The sequence below is a fragment of the Ptychodera flava genome, chromosome 9, assembly GCF_041260155.1.
Source record: "Ptychodera flava strain L36383 chromosome 9, AS_Pfla_20210202, whole genome shotgun sequence".
NCBI lineage: Eukaryota > Metazoa > Hemichordata > Enteropneusta > Ptychoderidae > Ptychodera > Ptychodera flava.
The window spans coordinates 37,402,133-37,420,642 of record NC_091936.1 but is presented as its reverse complement, the minus strand read 5'-3'; the positions used below and the strand labels follow the sequence as shown (position 1 = coordinate 37,420,642).

The 18,510-nt window shown below is 36.1% G+C and overlaps 1 protein-coding gene across 1 annotated transcript in view; it reads left to right on the top strand.

Moving 5' to 3' along the window:
- The first annotated feature begins 1,254 nt into the window (after positions 1–1,254).
- The window catches only part of LOC139140897 (actin-binding protein WASF2-like), a 30,791-nt gene continuing 13,535 nt past the window's right edge, over positions 1,255–18,510 (top strand). Inside the window, exons 1-2 of the mRNA XM_070710365.1 lie at positions 1,255–1,409; positions 18,103–18,137. Of these exons, the coding sequence (XP_070566466.1) occupies positions 1,356–1,409; positions 18,103–18,137 (89 nt within the window). The 5' untranslated portion in view covers positions 1,255–1,355. The remainder of the gene's footprint in view (positions 1,410–18,102; positions 18,138–18,510) is intronic.

The following is an 18,510-nucleotide window of genomic DNA, read 5'->3' as shown; positions in this document are numbered from 1 at the left end:
TTTGAAATTCAAGATGACCGCCATCTATGTGTTAACTCTGTGGAGAAAAATAAAATTTTCGAAAAACTAGGACGGTGAATTTTTTCCTTATTCCAAGAGCTTTAAATGAGCCCCCACAAGTGGCAGATCAGCAAAGAATTGTTAAAATTGGAAAGTCCGCCTATCTGTCCCAGAGTTACATTCTACCTTAATGAGCCCATGCTTTGCTCCTTTTAGGTCTCTTATTTGTGGGTAAATAGTGGGATAGTAGCTATATCTATAGATTGTTTTTTCATTGTTTTTATCCTGTATATTACCGACAGAAGTGCCCAGAGATATATTTTAAGCTATAAATTTGGTCTACTACTTGTGGGGTACATCTCGAAGCCATGAAGTAATCATCAACTTATTTTCGTGAAAATCGAAACTTTTATTTTTCCTCATAAAGTTAAAGGGAGGCAGTCGTCGGAACTCTGCTCAAAGGTTGCCAGGGACCCCTACGACCGATGTAAACACTGTATCTAGGGTACATTGGCGATTGATGAAAGTTAAAACATGTTTCTGAACAATGAATATCATAAAATGTAAATGGTGCAGCTATGTTTACTTGATGCATCTAGATCATGCATGAAATACATTGTTTGTAATCGAGAAAGTCGCACACGCACAGGGATAGCAGCCGCTTAGAATTTCAAGCGTCCGGTAACAAAGGGTACTTTGTTTCTCCGTGAAAAAAAAGCCCGGTGACCCCCTCATTTTTATTCTTGATTTTGAAGAGGTAAGGTTTAAAGTTTTATTGGCGAAAGTTTGGTCAAAAGTTAACATCTTTTCAAGGCGCCTACTATCGTAAGGTAGAAGAACGCGCCTCGGGGACAGATATTTGGACTCTCAAACTTCTCAAACTCTCTTCTGATCTTCCTCTTGTGGGGCTCATTTTGAAGCTTTTTTGAGAAAGAAAAACTTTTACGTCTTAGCTTTTTTTTAAATCATAAATTTTATTTTCATCCACAGGGATTGCGGCCATTTTGAATTTTAAATATCGATAAATCTTCTGAATCTTGGGCAATATTTTTCTCTAGTACCAAAATAAACTCCTAATATTTATTCTTGATTTTAGAAGAAAATGGTTGAAAGATTCCTTGGGAAAAGTTTGAGCAAAAGTTTGAAGTCGTTCACTTTCGAGGAGCATACTGAGTGAAAGCATGCCCCCACGGACATTTCCGAAACAGCTCGTATGTGTTCGGAATTTCATGACGTCATACTTTCTGTACGTCATATATAAGCGATTCATCGCTGGGGGTCATTGTAAGGTCAAACCGCCCTGTTGCATATCGTACGCTCTCAAAAACGGCGATCGCGAAGATTTTTCCGCCAATATGAGTTACTTATCAAGTATACTCCTCCCTCTTCTGACGTTCCTCATTTCAGAGGTAGGTTTTGTGTTGTTTCTTGCGTTTACTCAATCGTACAGGCATGTATTCTGGACTATATACTGCGCCGTAGTGATCGCAGATGGTAGAATGAGAATGGGGCTTGTTTACAATGCATGTACAACCGTTGTTGTTCAGATATGGGTGGGCACTCACTTCTGTTTCAGATATAATAGACTCGCCACTGTTGTCAAATGTCGTCAGTGTTTGTAAGGATGTTGCCTCTCAACGTTCGCTTATCATGTACACAACAAAGGTCAAGGTAATGGTTTTCTGTGCGTATTGATATGTTGGAAACAACTGAACGGACGATCGATCGATCCGACTGTACTGTCGGCACCCCCTGATTTATTTACGGTTGGTGACATCAGACTCATGACATCGACATGCTACGGTTTGAGGTTCCCTCAGACAATATAGCAACGATATGTCGAGAGCTGCAATTGAGCTTGTTCGTTATAGGACTGTGTACAGAATTACCTTTTTGTTATTTTTGTTCATAGCATAGCTCATATGGTGAGGGAAAACAGTTACAGCTGCAGCTAGCTCTGGCTCTCCTGCGCCCGTATATGGCCAGTTGCCCCGGGTAGTATGGAGTACAAGAGAGTACCTCCATGCGGGCAGTGTGTACCCCATGATCATGACTCCTCCTCTTCGTTCCATACACGTTGCACTTGACTATAGATTTAGTTTACGGTACATCAGTGTTTCTGGCAGCCCTTATCACCAAGGTTGTCTTCTGTGCTGAACATAACCGAGGGAGTATGGATGATAAGCATAGACTGTAGAGAAAACGTTTGTCTAGGGTCTATGAGATGATAGCAAGTCTTAACAGCAGATCTTATCAATAGTCTAAACAGTGTAAGTGTTTGTGATTCTCCTTTAGCACCTGTGCCAAACATTCTGAACCATCTGGTGGCCAGTTACTCTATAAAAGGGCAAACTTGGTAGTCAGTCAAACAAACTTTTTGCTCAAACTTTCCCCAATGAAATTCATAAGCATTCTATTTCAAAATAAAGAAATGAAAATCAGAGGTCACATTTCCAAGTTTGATACAAGAGAAAGAAATTTACCAAGAGCATTGAAATTCAGTCTTGCCGCGATACCTGTGTTAAAGTTTGGGAAAAGTAATATTTTGGATTTTCAAAAAAATCTGAGATGTTGAAAATTGTTCGTACTCCAAGAAATGAGCCCCTACCAGCAGTAGACCAGAAAAATATAGTAGAAATTTGAGAGTCAGGTTATCTGTCTCCCGAGACGCATTCTAAAAAATTTAGAAATTGTTGCTAGTACAATGTATATATATTAGTATTGAGAAAGACGATATTTATAACTGTTATGTAATATCATACTACAGTGGCTTTTTTCCCACGTACTTAACCCTTTTGGCGTCGAAGACAATTTTTGCTGCCTGTATGTATTAAATGTATCCCGGTCAATTTTTTTCAGATTTTTGCCAAAATTTTGATAAGAAACTGTAGCCAATGAAATGTGATGGCTATTTGGTCCAAAATTATCACAAAATTTACAGAAAAATTCATAAATATTGGTAAAATGTTGCACTAAAATTTTGGTTGGAAAAAATTAAAGTACTCAAAGGGTTAAACAGCAGTCATCACCACCATCGTCACTTACAAGAGTAGCAGAGCTTTTAACAAGAAACTCAGGCACTGCCTTCATCCAAGACCCACACACATATAGTCTGTTTTCTGTATATCTGGCCATTGGGGTCATTTTTGAAAAATGAGCCCGTACTTTGGCGGTAACAGTCACAAATGATACAAGTTTACGCATGAGGGCTTTCAAAAACTAAAACCTACATTTTATTGAAAACAGTATATATATTTGCAAACACATACAAGACCTGGTATTATGTCTGTTGTTACTTATATTCATCTCTGGCTAAGAATTAAGCTCACATTTGGATAAAAATGTATGGACATTTTTAGGCGTTTTAGAATGTTTTGATGGCCTAGCTAGTGATTCAAAGTCTTCTGTTGAAAATAGAATACAGCGGTACTGTGTTATATTTCAGCGACAAGTTATCCGTGTGAATGAATGAACCCAAGCAATTCATTTAAGAAATTGACTTGCCGTACATTGCCACAGATTAAATTTTTTATTTACGCAGACAAAATACTGAATGTTTAGCATTGTAATCGTGTAATCGACTGTGAGCTTGAAGGTTACCGATGTTTTAAAGAGGAAATGAAAATAAAAAAGTTCTGATCATAAATACTAGTATAGAGTAAAACAGTCAAGTCTGACGTTTCATTATGGAGCTGGACTACAGTTAGTCTTCTGAATGATCAGATTACCTACCATCTCAGTATATGCATGTTTCCTCACAGGTGCTTTTGTTCAGTAACTTAACACGCCTCGGGGACAGATAGTTGGACTTTCAAATTTCTACAATTCTTTTCTGGTCAGGTCTACCACTTGTGGGGGCTCGTTTTAAAGCTCTTGGTGAAAGAAAAAGTTTTGCGAATTTTCTTCGAAAATCCAAAATTTAATTCTTCCTCCATAGAGTTAACACAGGAATGGTGGCCATTTTGAATTTCAAAAATTGCACAAAATTTGGGCAATTTGTTTTGCTAGTTCCAAACTGCACAGTGCCCCCCCCCCAAAAAAAAACAAAACACACAACAAGTTTATAACTGCTTTTGCGAGAGAATGGTTGAAAGATTCATTCAGGAAAGTAAGTTTGAGCAAAAGTTTTAAGTCTTTTACTTTCGAGGCACATACTATCTTAGGGTAGAACACACCTTGGGGACACATTCGGTCTTTCAAATTACTAAAATTCAATTTGTGCGCTATCTCTTGTTGGGGCTCATTTTAAAGCTTTTAGAATAAGAACAATTTTTACCATCTCAGTTTTTCTGAAATTGAAAGTTTAACTTTTCCCCATAGAGTTAACACAGGGATGGCGGCCATTTTTGATTTCCAAATATCAGTGAGTGTCAGGTACACGTAATTTGTATCGCTAGTACCAAACTTTGTGCAGTGACCCCTGATTTTTAGTTTTGATTTGGTTAGAGTATGGTTGAAAGTTTCATCGGGGAAATGTTCGAGGAAGAGTTTCAGTCTTTCATTTTCAGGGCACCTACTCCTACTACATTGTACCTTCGCTTCGAGTGCTGTAAAACCTTTTTACATTTCAATCATCACAGAAAGATATTATATATATATTTTTCATATGCAAGCCATTTTCTTAATTAAAAAGTAACGCCAACCACAAGCACATTAATTTTTATGTCCAAGAGCAAAATATATTTGTCTGCTTCAGTCTCAAGAGATCTTGTTGCCATAATGTAAGATATATTTCACTTTCCTTTATGAAATAGTAAGTAAAAAGTCCCTACAGATGGATTCACTTCTTTATAGAACTTGAGGCATTTTATAAAAAGAGATAATCAGTCCAGCTTGTGAAAAAATGATTACTCCCCCGTGATCATGGTTACATGGAAATGCATACCATCATTTGTGGATTTACATTGAATTGTCTACAATCATGGCCATTATAAATGCGTCTGAAATAGCAATTACTGTGAATATGAGTTAATGAATTGTATTCGTGACTTGAAACCAGAGACTGTCACCTGTAGATAACAAGCTGTCAAGTGACCTTAATCTGTCATTATATTCTAGTTCTATTGACACCACACTGCTACTTCACTCAAGTCTAGGTTTTTTAGCTCTTTTGTCAACGACTCAGAGCTTTCCCGATAAATATTGTTGCATCTCCCACAATCTACCTGCTACTGTACAATGGTGTCTTCAAATCAAAAACTGTTGGCCAGGATGGCTCATATTTGATTTGTAGATCCCTTTAAGATAACCCATCCAGATTGAATCAAATTGTGATGACATTTACTTGTTTGTGTAAATCAGGCAAATTTTGACCTATTTAGCATCGTCTTTTCTGAAATTCTCTTTTGAAATTCAGTAGCTTTCAAATTTGATGAGTTTTGTTTCATGGAATGTCATATGTTCCAAGAAATAGACTTAGTTCAACAACTATAAGTATAACCGAAGAAGTTATCAGCTCGGAGGGAAATTCCACCAGATATTCTACTGTACTCTACGTGTTTTGCATCAACTGGTTCCTTTAATCTGCAGTGATCTTTGTTGTACCAACATTTCTACAATTTACAGATTGCTTTCATCAGGGTAACAACTATGAGACAAGAATAGACAAAGTTAAAATGTCATACACTTGTCACATGTGAAAATTGAAAGAGATGGTACATAAATGCCAAACAAAGAAACTCCTAAAAACTGGTAGCGTGACCAAGTAAACACAAACTGACTGGAACTGCAATTAATAAAGATAATATCATTATATAAAAGCAGCAATAGCATAAAATCAAAGAATTCAATGTTTTGTTGAGACTGATTTGGATTTTCTCTTTTGTACTTGTGCCTCTTTTATGAACTTCTCTGTACTGACAGGATTTGTCCCCTTGTGTTTATGTACTTCTCGTATTTTTATCATGCCTTTTATGATACCATGCCTTTTATAATGTTCACATTTTACCAGTGTTGCCTATAGTAATCTGATCACTTTTTATCATGATAAAGGCAATCTGTCAATTGCAGAAACGCCAAGAATTTGAAGGAACATGGTTGAGAACATCAGTCATTTTGAAACACTTAGCTTTTGTCATTGTTGGGATATTATCATATCTTTCAAATTATGGTAAATTTATCACAGATAGTTATATATTACTCAGGCAAAATTTTGCCAACTTTGAACAACAAAATTTACTTCTCAAAAATCACAATGTGTGATCATTTTCAAATTTGCTATGCAGGTTCCTCTTGTACCGGTATGTTTGAAGTGTGATGAAATTTGCATGCACTTTTCAGAAATTTTCCTCGTTTTCTGTCTAAAAAGTTATCTAATCAGTAGACGCTTGTCCCATTTTTGGAAATGTGGTTTGTACTTGTTTTTAATTTTCAAGTTTTGACAGGAAAACATTTTTTCGACAATTAATATTTATGCATGTTTGCTTTGTCTGATGGAATGCCAACTTAATATCTATATAGAACTCTGTGTGGGTTTATAACTGACATTCACATGTAGTGCATAAATACTTTAGGTTTGGTTTTGCTAATAGAATCAGCTTATATTGAAAAACATGCTAATTTCTAAAAATACAGTATTCAATTAGGCCAAGAAAAATGAAAAGTTTGTTTCTCATCCTAGACATATTGCAAAAATGATGCGGTGACGGGGGGTTTTTCTTCTCAATTTTTAGTCCCCGCGGACGAAGTCCGGCGGGGACTTATAGATTGGGTCCCGTCGTGTGTCCGTCCGTCCGTCCGTCCGTCCGTCCGTCATCAACAGTTTCTCAGACACTGCCAAACCAATTTTGTTCAAACTTGGCACAAAGGCATAGCACTATGACCTACAGATGCACATCGATTTATTTTGCGATACGATCCAATATGGCCGCCAGGCGGCCATTTTATTACAATATTTTCATGTACGGAGCCATAACTCAGACATGTTTCAACCGATTTTATTCAAAGTTGGTACAAGGACATTGACCAATGTCATAGATGTGCATGTCAATTTGTTTTGTGATATGATCCAATATGGCCGCCAGGCGGCCATTTTATTACGATTTTTTCATGTACAGAGCCATAACTCAGGCATGTTTCAACCGATTTTATTCAAAGTTGGTACAAGGACATTGACCAATGTCATATATATGCATGTGGATTTGTTTTGTGATACGATCCAATATGGCCACCAGGCGGCCATTTTATTACGATTTTTCATGTACAGCGCCATAACTCAGACATGTTTCAACAGATTTTATTCAAAGTTGGTACAAGGACATTGACCAATGTCATATATATGCATGTGGATTTGTTTTGTGATATGATCCAATATGGCCGCCAGGCGGCCATTTTGTTATGATTTTTTCGTGTACAAAGCCATAATTCAGGCATATCTCAACCGATTTTATTCAAACTTGGTACAAGGACATTGACCTATGTCATATATATGCATGTCGATTTGTTTTGTGATACGATCCAATATGCCATAACTCAGACATGTTTCAACAGATTTTATTCAAAGTTGGTACAAGGACATTGACCAATGTCATATATATGCATGTGGATTTGTTTTGTGATATGATCCAATATGGCCGCCAGGCGGCCATTTTGTTATGATTTTTTCGTGTACAAAGCCATAATTCAGGCATATCTCAACTGATTTTATTCAAAGTTGGTACAAGGACATTGACCTATGTTATACTTATGCACATTGAATTGTTTTGTGATATGATCCAATATGGCCGCCTTGTGGCCATTTTTTTACGACTTTCCATGTCCTGAACAATAACTCAGACATGTATCAAGCAAATTTATTCAAAGTTGGTACAAGGACATTGACTTATAGTATACATAAGTACATTGATTTGTTTCTCGATATGGTCTGATATGGCCACATGGTAGCAATTTTGTTATGGTTTTTTTCATGTCGAGAGCCATAACTCTAGCAAGTCGCAACTGATTTTATTCAAAGTTTGTACCTGGACATTGACTTATGTAATACATATACGTGTTGATTTTTTAAACAGTAAGATCAAATATCGCTGCGTGGCGGCAAATTTGTTACGATTTTCTCATGTACTGAGCCATAACTCAGACATACCGGTATTTCCACCAGTATCATTCAAAGTTGGTACAAGGACATTGACCTATTTTCATACATGCTGGTCAGTTGTTTCACGTCATGTAGCAGTATCATGTCAATTATTGAAGTTTCATAATTAGGTTGATATGTCAGAAAACTGCATCAAATTTCATGAAACTTTGTACAGATGTTAAGCTCACATTGCTTTAACAGTGAAAAAGACATTTATCAGTGTCATTTTAATTAATTTGTAATTGCATATGTAATGAACTTTCCTAATTAGAGTGATATATCCACAAATACAACGTCAAATTTGATGAAACTTGATACAGATGTTGATCTCATAGTGTTGTAAATACTACATTAAACTTTATGAAATATGGTACCGGTTATCTATTAGTGTTAGGATAGAATGAAAAAAATGTCTTGCAACATCCTGTCAACTAATTCCTAGTTGACTCATTTAATGACCTTTAGGATAGTGGCCTACATTGGTTTTATGTTTTTCATCACCATGGAACTCATTCTTGGCCATTGAGTGCCATCTGTATCAAAGTATTTTTATCACAGAACCTGTAATCAAAGTACCCATTAGCAAGCGGGGACTGGGTCATCAACGATGACTTGTTTTTTTTATTCTTCAACCAACAAGAAAGCGCAAAAAAACATAAGGACAACATAGGAATGCATGCAGAGACAAATGCACAGCAGTGCTGCTTTTTGTATAGCAACAGTTCTGTGGTTTGACTTTTAGTGCAGCAATGCACAGTTTTGACAGCATAATATAACAGTGACATATGTGTACGGTTCTGAATGGAATGTTAGTGTCAGTTATTGTGTTTACAGTTCTGTTTTATACAACACTCTTATGCACTATCTTTGTGTATTTTTGCGTTTTTTTATTTTATTTCCTCATGAGCAGAAAAAATGTTAACGCAGCAGGTCTTAATTGAGGCGCGCGAGGATGAGAAACATTTTTTACTTCTATTTCTCGTGGCCTTAGGAAAACAATCAACAATGAGTCTGTAGCAAATCATTCCCACAACTAAAAAAAAATACACTTAAAATTCTGGCCTTGCCAAGATTACTGTTTTTGGAGATTTTTTAGTCCATCACTTTCAATGACAATCCCATTCAAAGTTACATATACTTGAAGCAGCCACCTGTTAGGCTACTGAGCCAAGCTGTATTGATATTAACAGTATACACAGCCAGTGCCGCTGATGATCAAGATGCTTCAAAGTGAAGAAAGTGTTGCAAATAAGAAGCACAGTTTCACTCTTTATCTGAAATTCTCAAACTTTTTTTTTATAGCCCATGGGTCTGCATATTAACAATTTGAGCGCTGTAAATGATGCAATATTTTACCGATTTTATGAATTTTTATGTAATTTTTTTCATAATTTTGGACCAAACTGACATTACGTTTCATTGGCTACTGATTTTTATCAAAATTTTAACAAAAATTAGGAAAACATTGACTGGTGTACATATGATAAAGGTGACAAAATTTGACCGGTGCTCAAAGGGTTAACAATGATTTCTAGTTTAGAAATAGCTATCACGTGTAGCTTGAGATCTTGTACATTTGGTTTTGGTTTTCAATCCACACAAAAAGAGGAAGCCCTGCAGGATATTGCACAGAGGTGAGCAAAAGCAGAATTTCAGGAAAAAGCAGAACTTTAATTAGATGGAAATGTAACTTTCCATATTAATCTTCAGTTAAATGTAGGACATTTTTAGTGCTCATTAGAAAACTCAGTTTTGTCAAAATTGTAAAAAACAATTCAGGATTGTTTTGTAATGTCCAGACACTGAGTACATTTTCACTTGCACATTGTGTCACTTAATGATCAAATGTAGATGAAATGCGAATAGAAAAGCAATCACACTGGCCCTCCTGATGAGATTGGTGTGATTGAGGAAGTTGTATTGGTGTGATTGAGGAAGTTGTATTGTTCAAGCATAAAAGACAAGCATCAATTTGAAATCCATTGGAGGGATGGGTTAATCATTTTTTTCATTTTTGAGGTAAATACCCAAGGTATTTCTGATATATGTAAGAAAACTTTGAAAGCCTTGTCATTTTCTCTGAAAATCTGTCGCAGAAACGCAATAACCAAATACAAATTTTACCAACAAACTTCCCTACTGTCAATTAGTACATGCACCATGAAATGTTTGTCTTCCACAAACGCATGACATGTGAACTTCTCAAAAAACAAGGATATTGACTGTATTACAAACAATTTGCTGATTAAAGTTTGTATTCTAAGTCCACCCTGTGTGCTTTTCACTTGTAAAGTTTGGTTTTGGCAAAGCAGAGATTAGGATTTGATTCCAAGATGAGCGTCATGTCTCTTTGATAAATAATGTTAAATATTTCATAATGACCGAAAATCCTAAATGGCAGTCAATAATACAGTACTACCGTAGTTCCTGCTTGTATAACTTGACCTACATGTACCTGCGGCTTTCTGTATATTTTACAATTTTCAAAGGTTTTGATCTCAATAATTCATTTTTCTATAGTCCAGAAATAATTCAGGCATCACAACTACATGTACCTTCAATCACTCTCAGACTCTGTTTTTTTCTAGTCAGCAACTCATAATTTTTCTCTGAAAAGGTTCTTTTTTTGGCAAAAGTTGACAAACAGCATTGGAACTAATTTGGGAGATTAGGATCTTTCAATTGTTCAACTTCATAGTGTTAGGTGCCCAAAAGCTGAAAGTTGCAATATTACAAATTACCCATAAAAACAAGTGAATCGCAAAAAAGGTAGATGAGCTTAAATTTGCTGATTAAACCAACGTAACTACAATATCCTATTCTCCCGAATTAATTCCAATCGTGTTTAAATCAGAGAATGTCAAATTTTTGCATGCATTGAAATAATTGTACCAAAGCAAAAACAAAGGAAAATTTTTCCAGAATGTCAAACATGACTGTACGTGTCATAGAGAGTGTAATATCACCAATGATGCACTCGGACAAGTTTGAGTAAACAATGCTATCAAGTTACTTTTGTCTTTGGAAGGTATCCAAAAAACTCACAGCCTGCATTTTTAGATTTCCTTTATTTTTGATTGATATTGTAATTCAGTAAGGAAATAGTCTGTTGTTTATGTATAGTGTGATCACAGGGGCTCATAAGTGCCTATTTAAGTCAATATTACAGCGTTTTTCTTTCTTTTTCAATGTTACAAATAAAGCTGAAGAGCACAACATTTGTGTAGCTGTCTTTTGTGTAGCTTGTATTGGCATGTATAGTGCGCCCTCAATGGGGAATGTGATCATATGTAAATACGACCTTTAGTTCCGTGACCTCTAGCCAATTCCTCTGGCCATGCCTTCTGGCCACGTGTACAGACGTCGCTGTGTTTACTGTACTATATACAGTAAGCATAGCGAGGGCAGGGCAGGAAGTAGGCATGGCTAGAGCCGGGCCTAGAGGTCACGGAACTAAAGGTCACATTTACGAGGACGCACTATACATGCCAATACACGCTACACAAAAGACAGCTACACAAGTGTTGTTCTCTTCAGCTGGATTATTTTTAACATTGAAAAAGAAAGAAAAACGCTGTAATATTGACTTAAATAGGCACTTGTGTAGGTATAGTGTGATTAATCATGACAATGACTTGAAATATAGTTGTCAATTTCAGTAAAGCAGTGCTCAATTTATAGTGAGTAACACAGGTACAATGTATACAATAAGGAATGATCATAGTGTTGAATCCTGGGATAGCGAGCTTGGAGCGGTTGTTATTCCTACCACAAGACATCAATGTATCTAACAAAAAAGACTCCTACAGCCGCTCTTTTAGACTTGGTTCAAGTCTGTGATTTATGAATGTTTGAGTTGGGGAACACCATGGTTTGTGTTCTGTTTTCATGTGAAATGCGTGAGTGGGTGAACGTGGTCCAGGGAAGTTTGACCCAGAATCAGCAGAAACTAACTCACTACTGCACAGACTCAAAGGCAACAGGTTCGATCACTGGGAAAACCTGACCTGAGCTGCTACAAATAGGTTTGTATGAAATAGAAGAGATACAAAAGAAACTATACAAGTGATTTTTTTTAAAATTCACTGACTTGAACCAAATCTACCCCTCATTTTGCTGCGAAAATGAGCCCTGCCACTCCTTGATGTGTTCTGCTGGGCTACCACTCCAATGACCAACCTACCCGAGTGGCAGAGGCTAGGGATTCGCAGCAACCCCTCATTGAGTTATTAATCATGCATGTACATGTACAGAGTGGCCAACTTCTGCCTTGATTCTATGTCTGGCATACACGCACACCAGTGAAGAAAGCCTGGTGTTTCTCCACCATGTTTTGCTCAGGGCTGGTTTGGCCAAACCAGGCTTTCTGAACCTGTGTTTACCAAGCTAAAGGTACATCATTGTATGTTAGTGTGGCGAACCAGGGTCTTTGAGTCAGTTTCAGCAAGAAACAGCTCACAAATTGACAGTTCATCATCAATTTCCTAAACTTTGGATCATTCAGACATGATGTACAGATTGGCAGTTAATGTAATTGTGAACGTTATATTCCACACGTAAAAAGTGGCAGCACAAATATATACCAAGTGTGGAAAATGTTTTTCCTTCTAATAGTAATATACAGTCAACCCTCTGATAAAATATGAGGGCTACAGGCTTAGATGTTTTACAGACGCCTTTTACAAAAAAGTTTAAAGTATTAGGGTTTTTTATCTCCAGCTTAGAAACTTTAACCAAAAGAAAATGATTGTTTCACTATTTTTTAGCTCCGCTGTCAGCGACGCGGAACTTATCAAATAGGTTGATTTTCCGTCGTCGTCCGTCGTCGTCCGTCGTCCGTCGTCCGTCGTCGTCGTCCGTCAACAATTGCCTTCTCCTTTGAAACCGCAAGTCCAATTGCTTCGAAATTTATATGCAGCTCACTTGGGGTGACCTCACTTCAGCTTGTTCAAATCGTGGTGAAATTTGCATATTTGTATTTTTGGGGCATTTTTTGGTGTTTTTGGTAAAAAAATCTTCTTCTCTGAAACTGCTTGTCCGATTGCTTTGAAATTTGATATGCAGTTTACTTAGGGTGACTTCAGTCAGATTTGTTCAAATCGTGGTGAAATTTGCATATTTGTATTTTTAAGGCGATTTTTGTCATTTTTGGTAAAAAAATCTTTAAAAATCTTCTTCTTCAAAACTACTGGTCAGATAGCTTTGATATTTGGCACATATGTCCCTAGGGATGATCTATTCAGATTTGTTCAAATTGTGCAGAAATATGCAAATTTGCATTTTTAAGGCAATTTTTGCCATTTTTGGTCAAAAAATGTATTTCTCTAAAAACTACTGGTCTGATAGTTTTGAAATTTGGTATACAGGTTTCTATAGATGAACTAAGTAATATATATTGAATTTCTAATGAAATCTGTAATTTTGTATTTTTGGGGGCAATTTTTGCCATTTTTGGTCAAAAAATGTGTATTTTCAAAAGTACTCATCTGATAGCTTTGAAACTTGGTATACAGGTTCCTACAGATAAACTTAATGATATTTATTGAAATTATGATGAAATCTGCAATTTTGTATTTTTTGGACAATTTTTGTCACTTTTGGTCAAAAAATGTGTATTTCCAAAACTACTCATCTGATAGCTTTGCAATTTGATATACAGGTTCCTACAGATCACCTTAATGATACTTGTTGAAATTATGATGAATCTGCAATTTTGTAATTTTGGGGCAATTTTTGCCATTTTTGGTCAAAAAATGTGTTTCGTAAAAAGTACTCATCTGATAGCTTTGAAATTTGGTATACAGGTTTCTACAGGTGAGCTAAGTAATATATATTGAATTTCTGATGAAATCTGTAATTTTGTATTTTTGGGGCAATTTTTGCCATTTTTGGTCAAAAATGTGTATTTTCCAAAACTACTCATCTGATAGCTTTGAAATTTGGTATATAGGTTTCTATAGATGAACTAAATAATATTTATTGAAATTATGATGAAATCTGTAATTTTGAATTTTTGGGTCAATTTTTTCCATTTTTGGTTGAAAATGTGTTTCTCAAAAAGTACTGGTCTAACAGCTTTGAAATTTGGTATACAGATTTCTATAGATGAACAAAATTTGATCCTTTGAAATTATGATGAAATCTGCAATTTTTATTTTTTGGGGCAATTGTTGCCATTTTTGGTCAGAAAATTTTATTCTCAAAAAACTACTCATCAGATAGCTTTGGTTGACATGTTCTTAGGGATGATCCGATGTGATATATTCAAAGTATGATGAAATCTTCAATTGTGTATTTTTGCAGCTATTTTAGCCACTTTTTTCTGGCCACTGCATTGAGCTATCAAAGATTTCCACCTTCTTCATCAACAAGTGTCAAAAATAGTTATTCTCTACATAAACACAGCGGAGCTATATCGGCCGCTAGGTCACTATTTTTTTATTTTTCATGTCAAGTACAGTTGTTAAATTGTTTGTTTGTCTCCCCAAAGCATGTTGAAACTCCTATTATTTAGCTTGTCAATGTAGGATTTATCTGTGTAAAGTACGGTGTTATTGTTTACCTCCAAATTCCAGTCCAGAATAGTTTTTTTTTCAACAATAACAATGCAGTGTACGTTGTACATGCAATGTATTATGCATATGTACAGGCAGAGTTGACAAGCTGAATGCTGTATCTGAGTAGACGTTGGTGAGTAGAACAAGAAACTGGAGTTGACATTAAAAACAAAAATTATGAAAACGTCATCAAAAGTTGCAACTCTAGAATTAGACTGTCAATACAATGAATTTTAATAGAAAGATTAGATCCAGTGACCTAGTTTACGGTTGTATCAAGGCTGTCCATTTGTGGTTGGGTTCTGCCTTGTATTCAAAATTTTGATATCAAAAATGTACCAGATGTGAAGGGGACACAACACAAAAAAGCCTTGGAGCTTTTTTTATAAGAATGCGAGGGTTTTATGATTGAAAGCAGTAGCCTTATTGCCAGTCAGACCACCTGAACAGCACATTGCGATTTGTCATGTGCCATGAAGTGGCTTTTATGGGAACGACGACCGATTCACACTTTCTTTTTCATTTTATGCAAACCTGACATTTGTTATGCTTTCTTTGATAAATATGGTAACGTGCTTTGTTTGCTGAACCAGTGCATAGACTAAGTTCTCCCACATCGAAAACAATTACGTTCAAATGTACTGGTATATTTGCATATTTAATGTGTGTCATCGTCCTTTTACATTGATGTGCGTAGCTCCGACATGTACAGAGTTTTACAGTGCTGATGATAACTCACCTCATAAAATAATCCGTGATGCAGATTGTCAATTTACGATCACACGGAATACGTCATTTTGGCCGTGTGAGTACGTACCTGCAGCTGCAATAGTTACAGGCACTCAGTCCCACCAAAGTTGTGTATATATGTACGTTAAAAAAGCCATATTTATCGTAGAAAATTGTACTTGACAGTTTTGTTGGTGCACTTTTTGTCGAGTAACCCCGGTGAAATCAACAATTTGCTAAGATAATCAAGATAACCAAAACAAATGTCATACAAATTGTAGTAAAGTCTGTTGGTGCAGAAAAAATATTTTTACTAAGACTAGCAAATGAGGAATTAAATTAGAGACCTTGTTATAGTTCAGAAATGAATAATACCGAAATATTTCAGTTTGACACCTGTACTTTTAAAGGTAGACGTTATCATTAAAATTTAAATGGCCATCGCAGAATGTGTATGTCTTCCTTCTTCAGACACCAACTATGAAAGTTTATTTTATGTGTACCAGAAACATTGAAGCTCTTCATGCACTGATTTTGTCAGATTGTTCATTTTGTCCATGGAGATTATACTGCAGATACACTCTAAAGATTAGGTTTTATTTTTGAGCCAATGCAGTGTTCAAAATCTATTGAAGATCTATTGAAAATCTGCCAGGTGGTAAAATTTCATGTAGCGGTAGAATTGTCCTTGTGACAGCAATTTATTTGATTTTCAGTATGTTGGGTGAAAGCAACAACAGATGGTACATATAGTCTTCAAGTGCGTATTTCACCTTCAGTCATTGACAATCAGACTGGTAATTTTCAGCTGCGGATGAAGCAAATATCTCCGTACATATGCCTATATTATACTGTACATGTGTGCCCAGTTTGTGTTGACAAGCTGGAATACTGAGTATTTTGCAATATAACCCGGGGATTACACTGAGTAACTTAATGAGAAATGGAAAAATTGAAGAAATGTCCTCAAAATTTTTTGAAAGTTTGCTGAATGGCCTGGTGGTGCTATGACCATAGATCCGAAAGGAAAAACAAAGAAAACAACAATATCATAAACAACAACAAAGTGAGTTTACTCTGTAGCTCGCTGTCTCCCAACATTTATAAGATGACAAAAAGAAATCTGTATCAAAACACCAGTCATGTGTACTTCTACATTGAATTGTAGACATCACTGTAAGCTACTTGTGTATCGTTTAACGGTACATGTACACGTATTTGGCCTGACACCATTTTTGAAGTTTCTATCGAAGAATTTTATGGTGATATATTCATTTGTTGCTCTGTGATTGATTTCTGATAATGCTTTGTACCTGTGTATCACAAAGAAACAGTCTCTTATTGATGTTACCAGGAGCTCTGTCGTTGTTATTGTTGTTGTTGTTGTCACTATAAATATAAACACAATTTGAAAGTGTCTCCGCTGAAAAATGATGACACTTTGTAATTGGTGTTTATATTTACAGTGACTGGTTTCTTACAGATAACGGGAGTACATTGTAAATGTGTTTATCATGTGAATATTGTTGTTATTTGCAATGTCACCCATCCTGGGTATGTTTAAGTATGATTGGAAGTATCACAGTAAGGAAATAATAGGCACCTTTAGTTTGATCAACATTCAACAATTAGATTTCAAGGGTGGGTTGGGGTAGTTTGAAGCAAATCTTAAAGAATTGTTTTCATTTTATCAGACATTGAAATTCATATCGCCCCATACTGACCTTCCTCGGCCTTGGGTTGGGATATTAACCTCTGTAGCCATGGCCACCTGATCCCTCTGGTGAAATCCTGCCCTCAGTGTCGTTAGCCTTGCCGGGGACATTTTGATGTTATCATGGTCACAAATTGAGTTCATCAGACAATTGACTCTCATATCATCAGTCATTAAATTCAACAGATGAAGCAATCATTCATCTGTAAAATGCTTTCCCAACATTAAAAAAAATTGGAATTCAGCGTGGAAGCCAGACTTGGGTGATAAATGGACAATAACTCATAGAATCATGTCTAGCAGTTTTATAATCAACACATTAAGGTTGAACCAAACTTTTCATCGGAAAATGAAATTTTATATTCCTTTAGATTTTATCAAATGATGTATCTCTTAAGAGTGTTTTACATTTTTAAAAAGATATGCACTCTCTACATGTGTGATTATATTGATTAACGGGACTTTATCAGAGCGTATATCATGGGATTTTTTCGGCATTTAAAGGCTGATCATTGCATTTGCATTCTGTCGCATTTTTGTGAAATATAGTTCCATGCTCTGTTTCCAGTCGAGTTTTAGTCTGTATGTGTTTTATATCCAATGCCTTCTACTTACTTTGGATAATTAAACCGCTGTGATGACAAATTTCTAATATTTGCTGTTCAGAATTTACACTCTGTCCCAAATTTAATGTACTGATATCGTGTAAGTGCTTTATTTTCATGTTTTTGCTGGCATCTCTGTAAGATTTATAGCTGCAATAATTGTAGCCTTGGTTGGCTGTGGGGCTGGGCTTCTGTCGTGCGGCTCGCGCTTTGCCCCAACTTGGTTAGGGCAAGGCTATAAGATTTACAACTGCAGAATTGTTTAACTTTTATAGAATGTGCCAACAATTTTTGTTTTGCCTGATATTTTTTTGATACATGTACAGGCTTGATTCTTCATGCTGTAATTTGATAAGTCGCAACATTCATTCATTTGTCAACTGAATGATGCTACATATATTTTTTTTGTTAATCTCTCTCAAGGTTGCCGGAGAATTCTGTTCGGGATATGGACACAGGTAAAAACCAGATTACTCGCAATCTCTGTCTTTTCTACCATTACTGTCTCTTTTACGCCATGACTACTCTGATCTACATGTACTCAGGGAGGTGCTAGGTGTTGACATCTCTGTCACATCATGATAACTGCCATCAGTCATGCATGGTGGTGTCAATACACCTACCGGTACATGTGTGGTAGCTCTGCTCACAAAGTAAGATTCTGATGATGATGTTTCAATACTCCGCAATGATCCGGGGGTTGTATTGTTTAGGTTGTCATCATAGTTTGTCAATATCGATAAAAAGTGAGGGAGTTATTTTCAATTGAGTAACACTGCTGATATCTTGCCATAACAAACAGCACTCTCTTATTGCAGTATACATGTATGT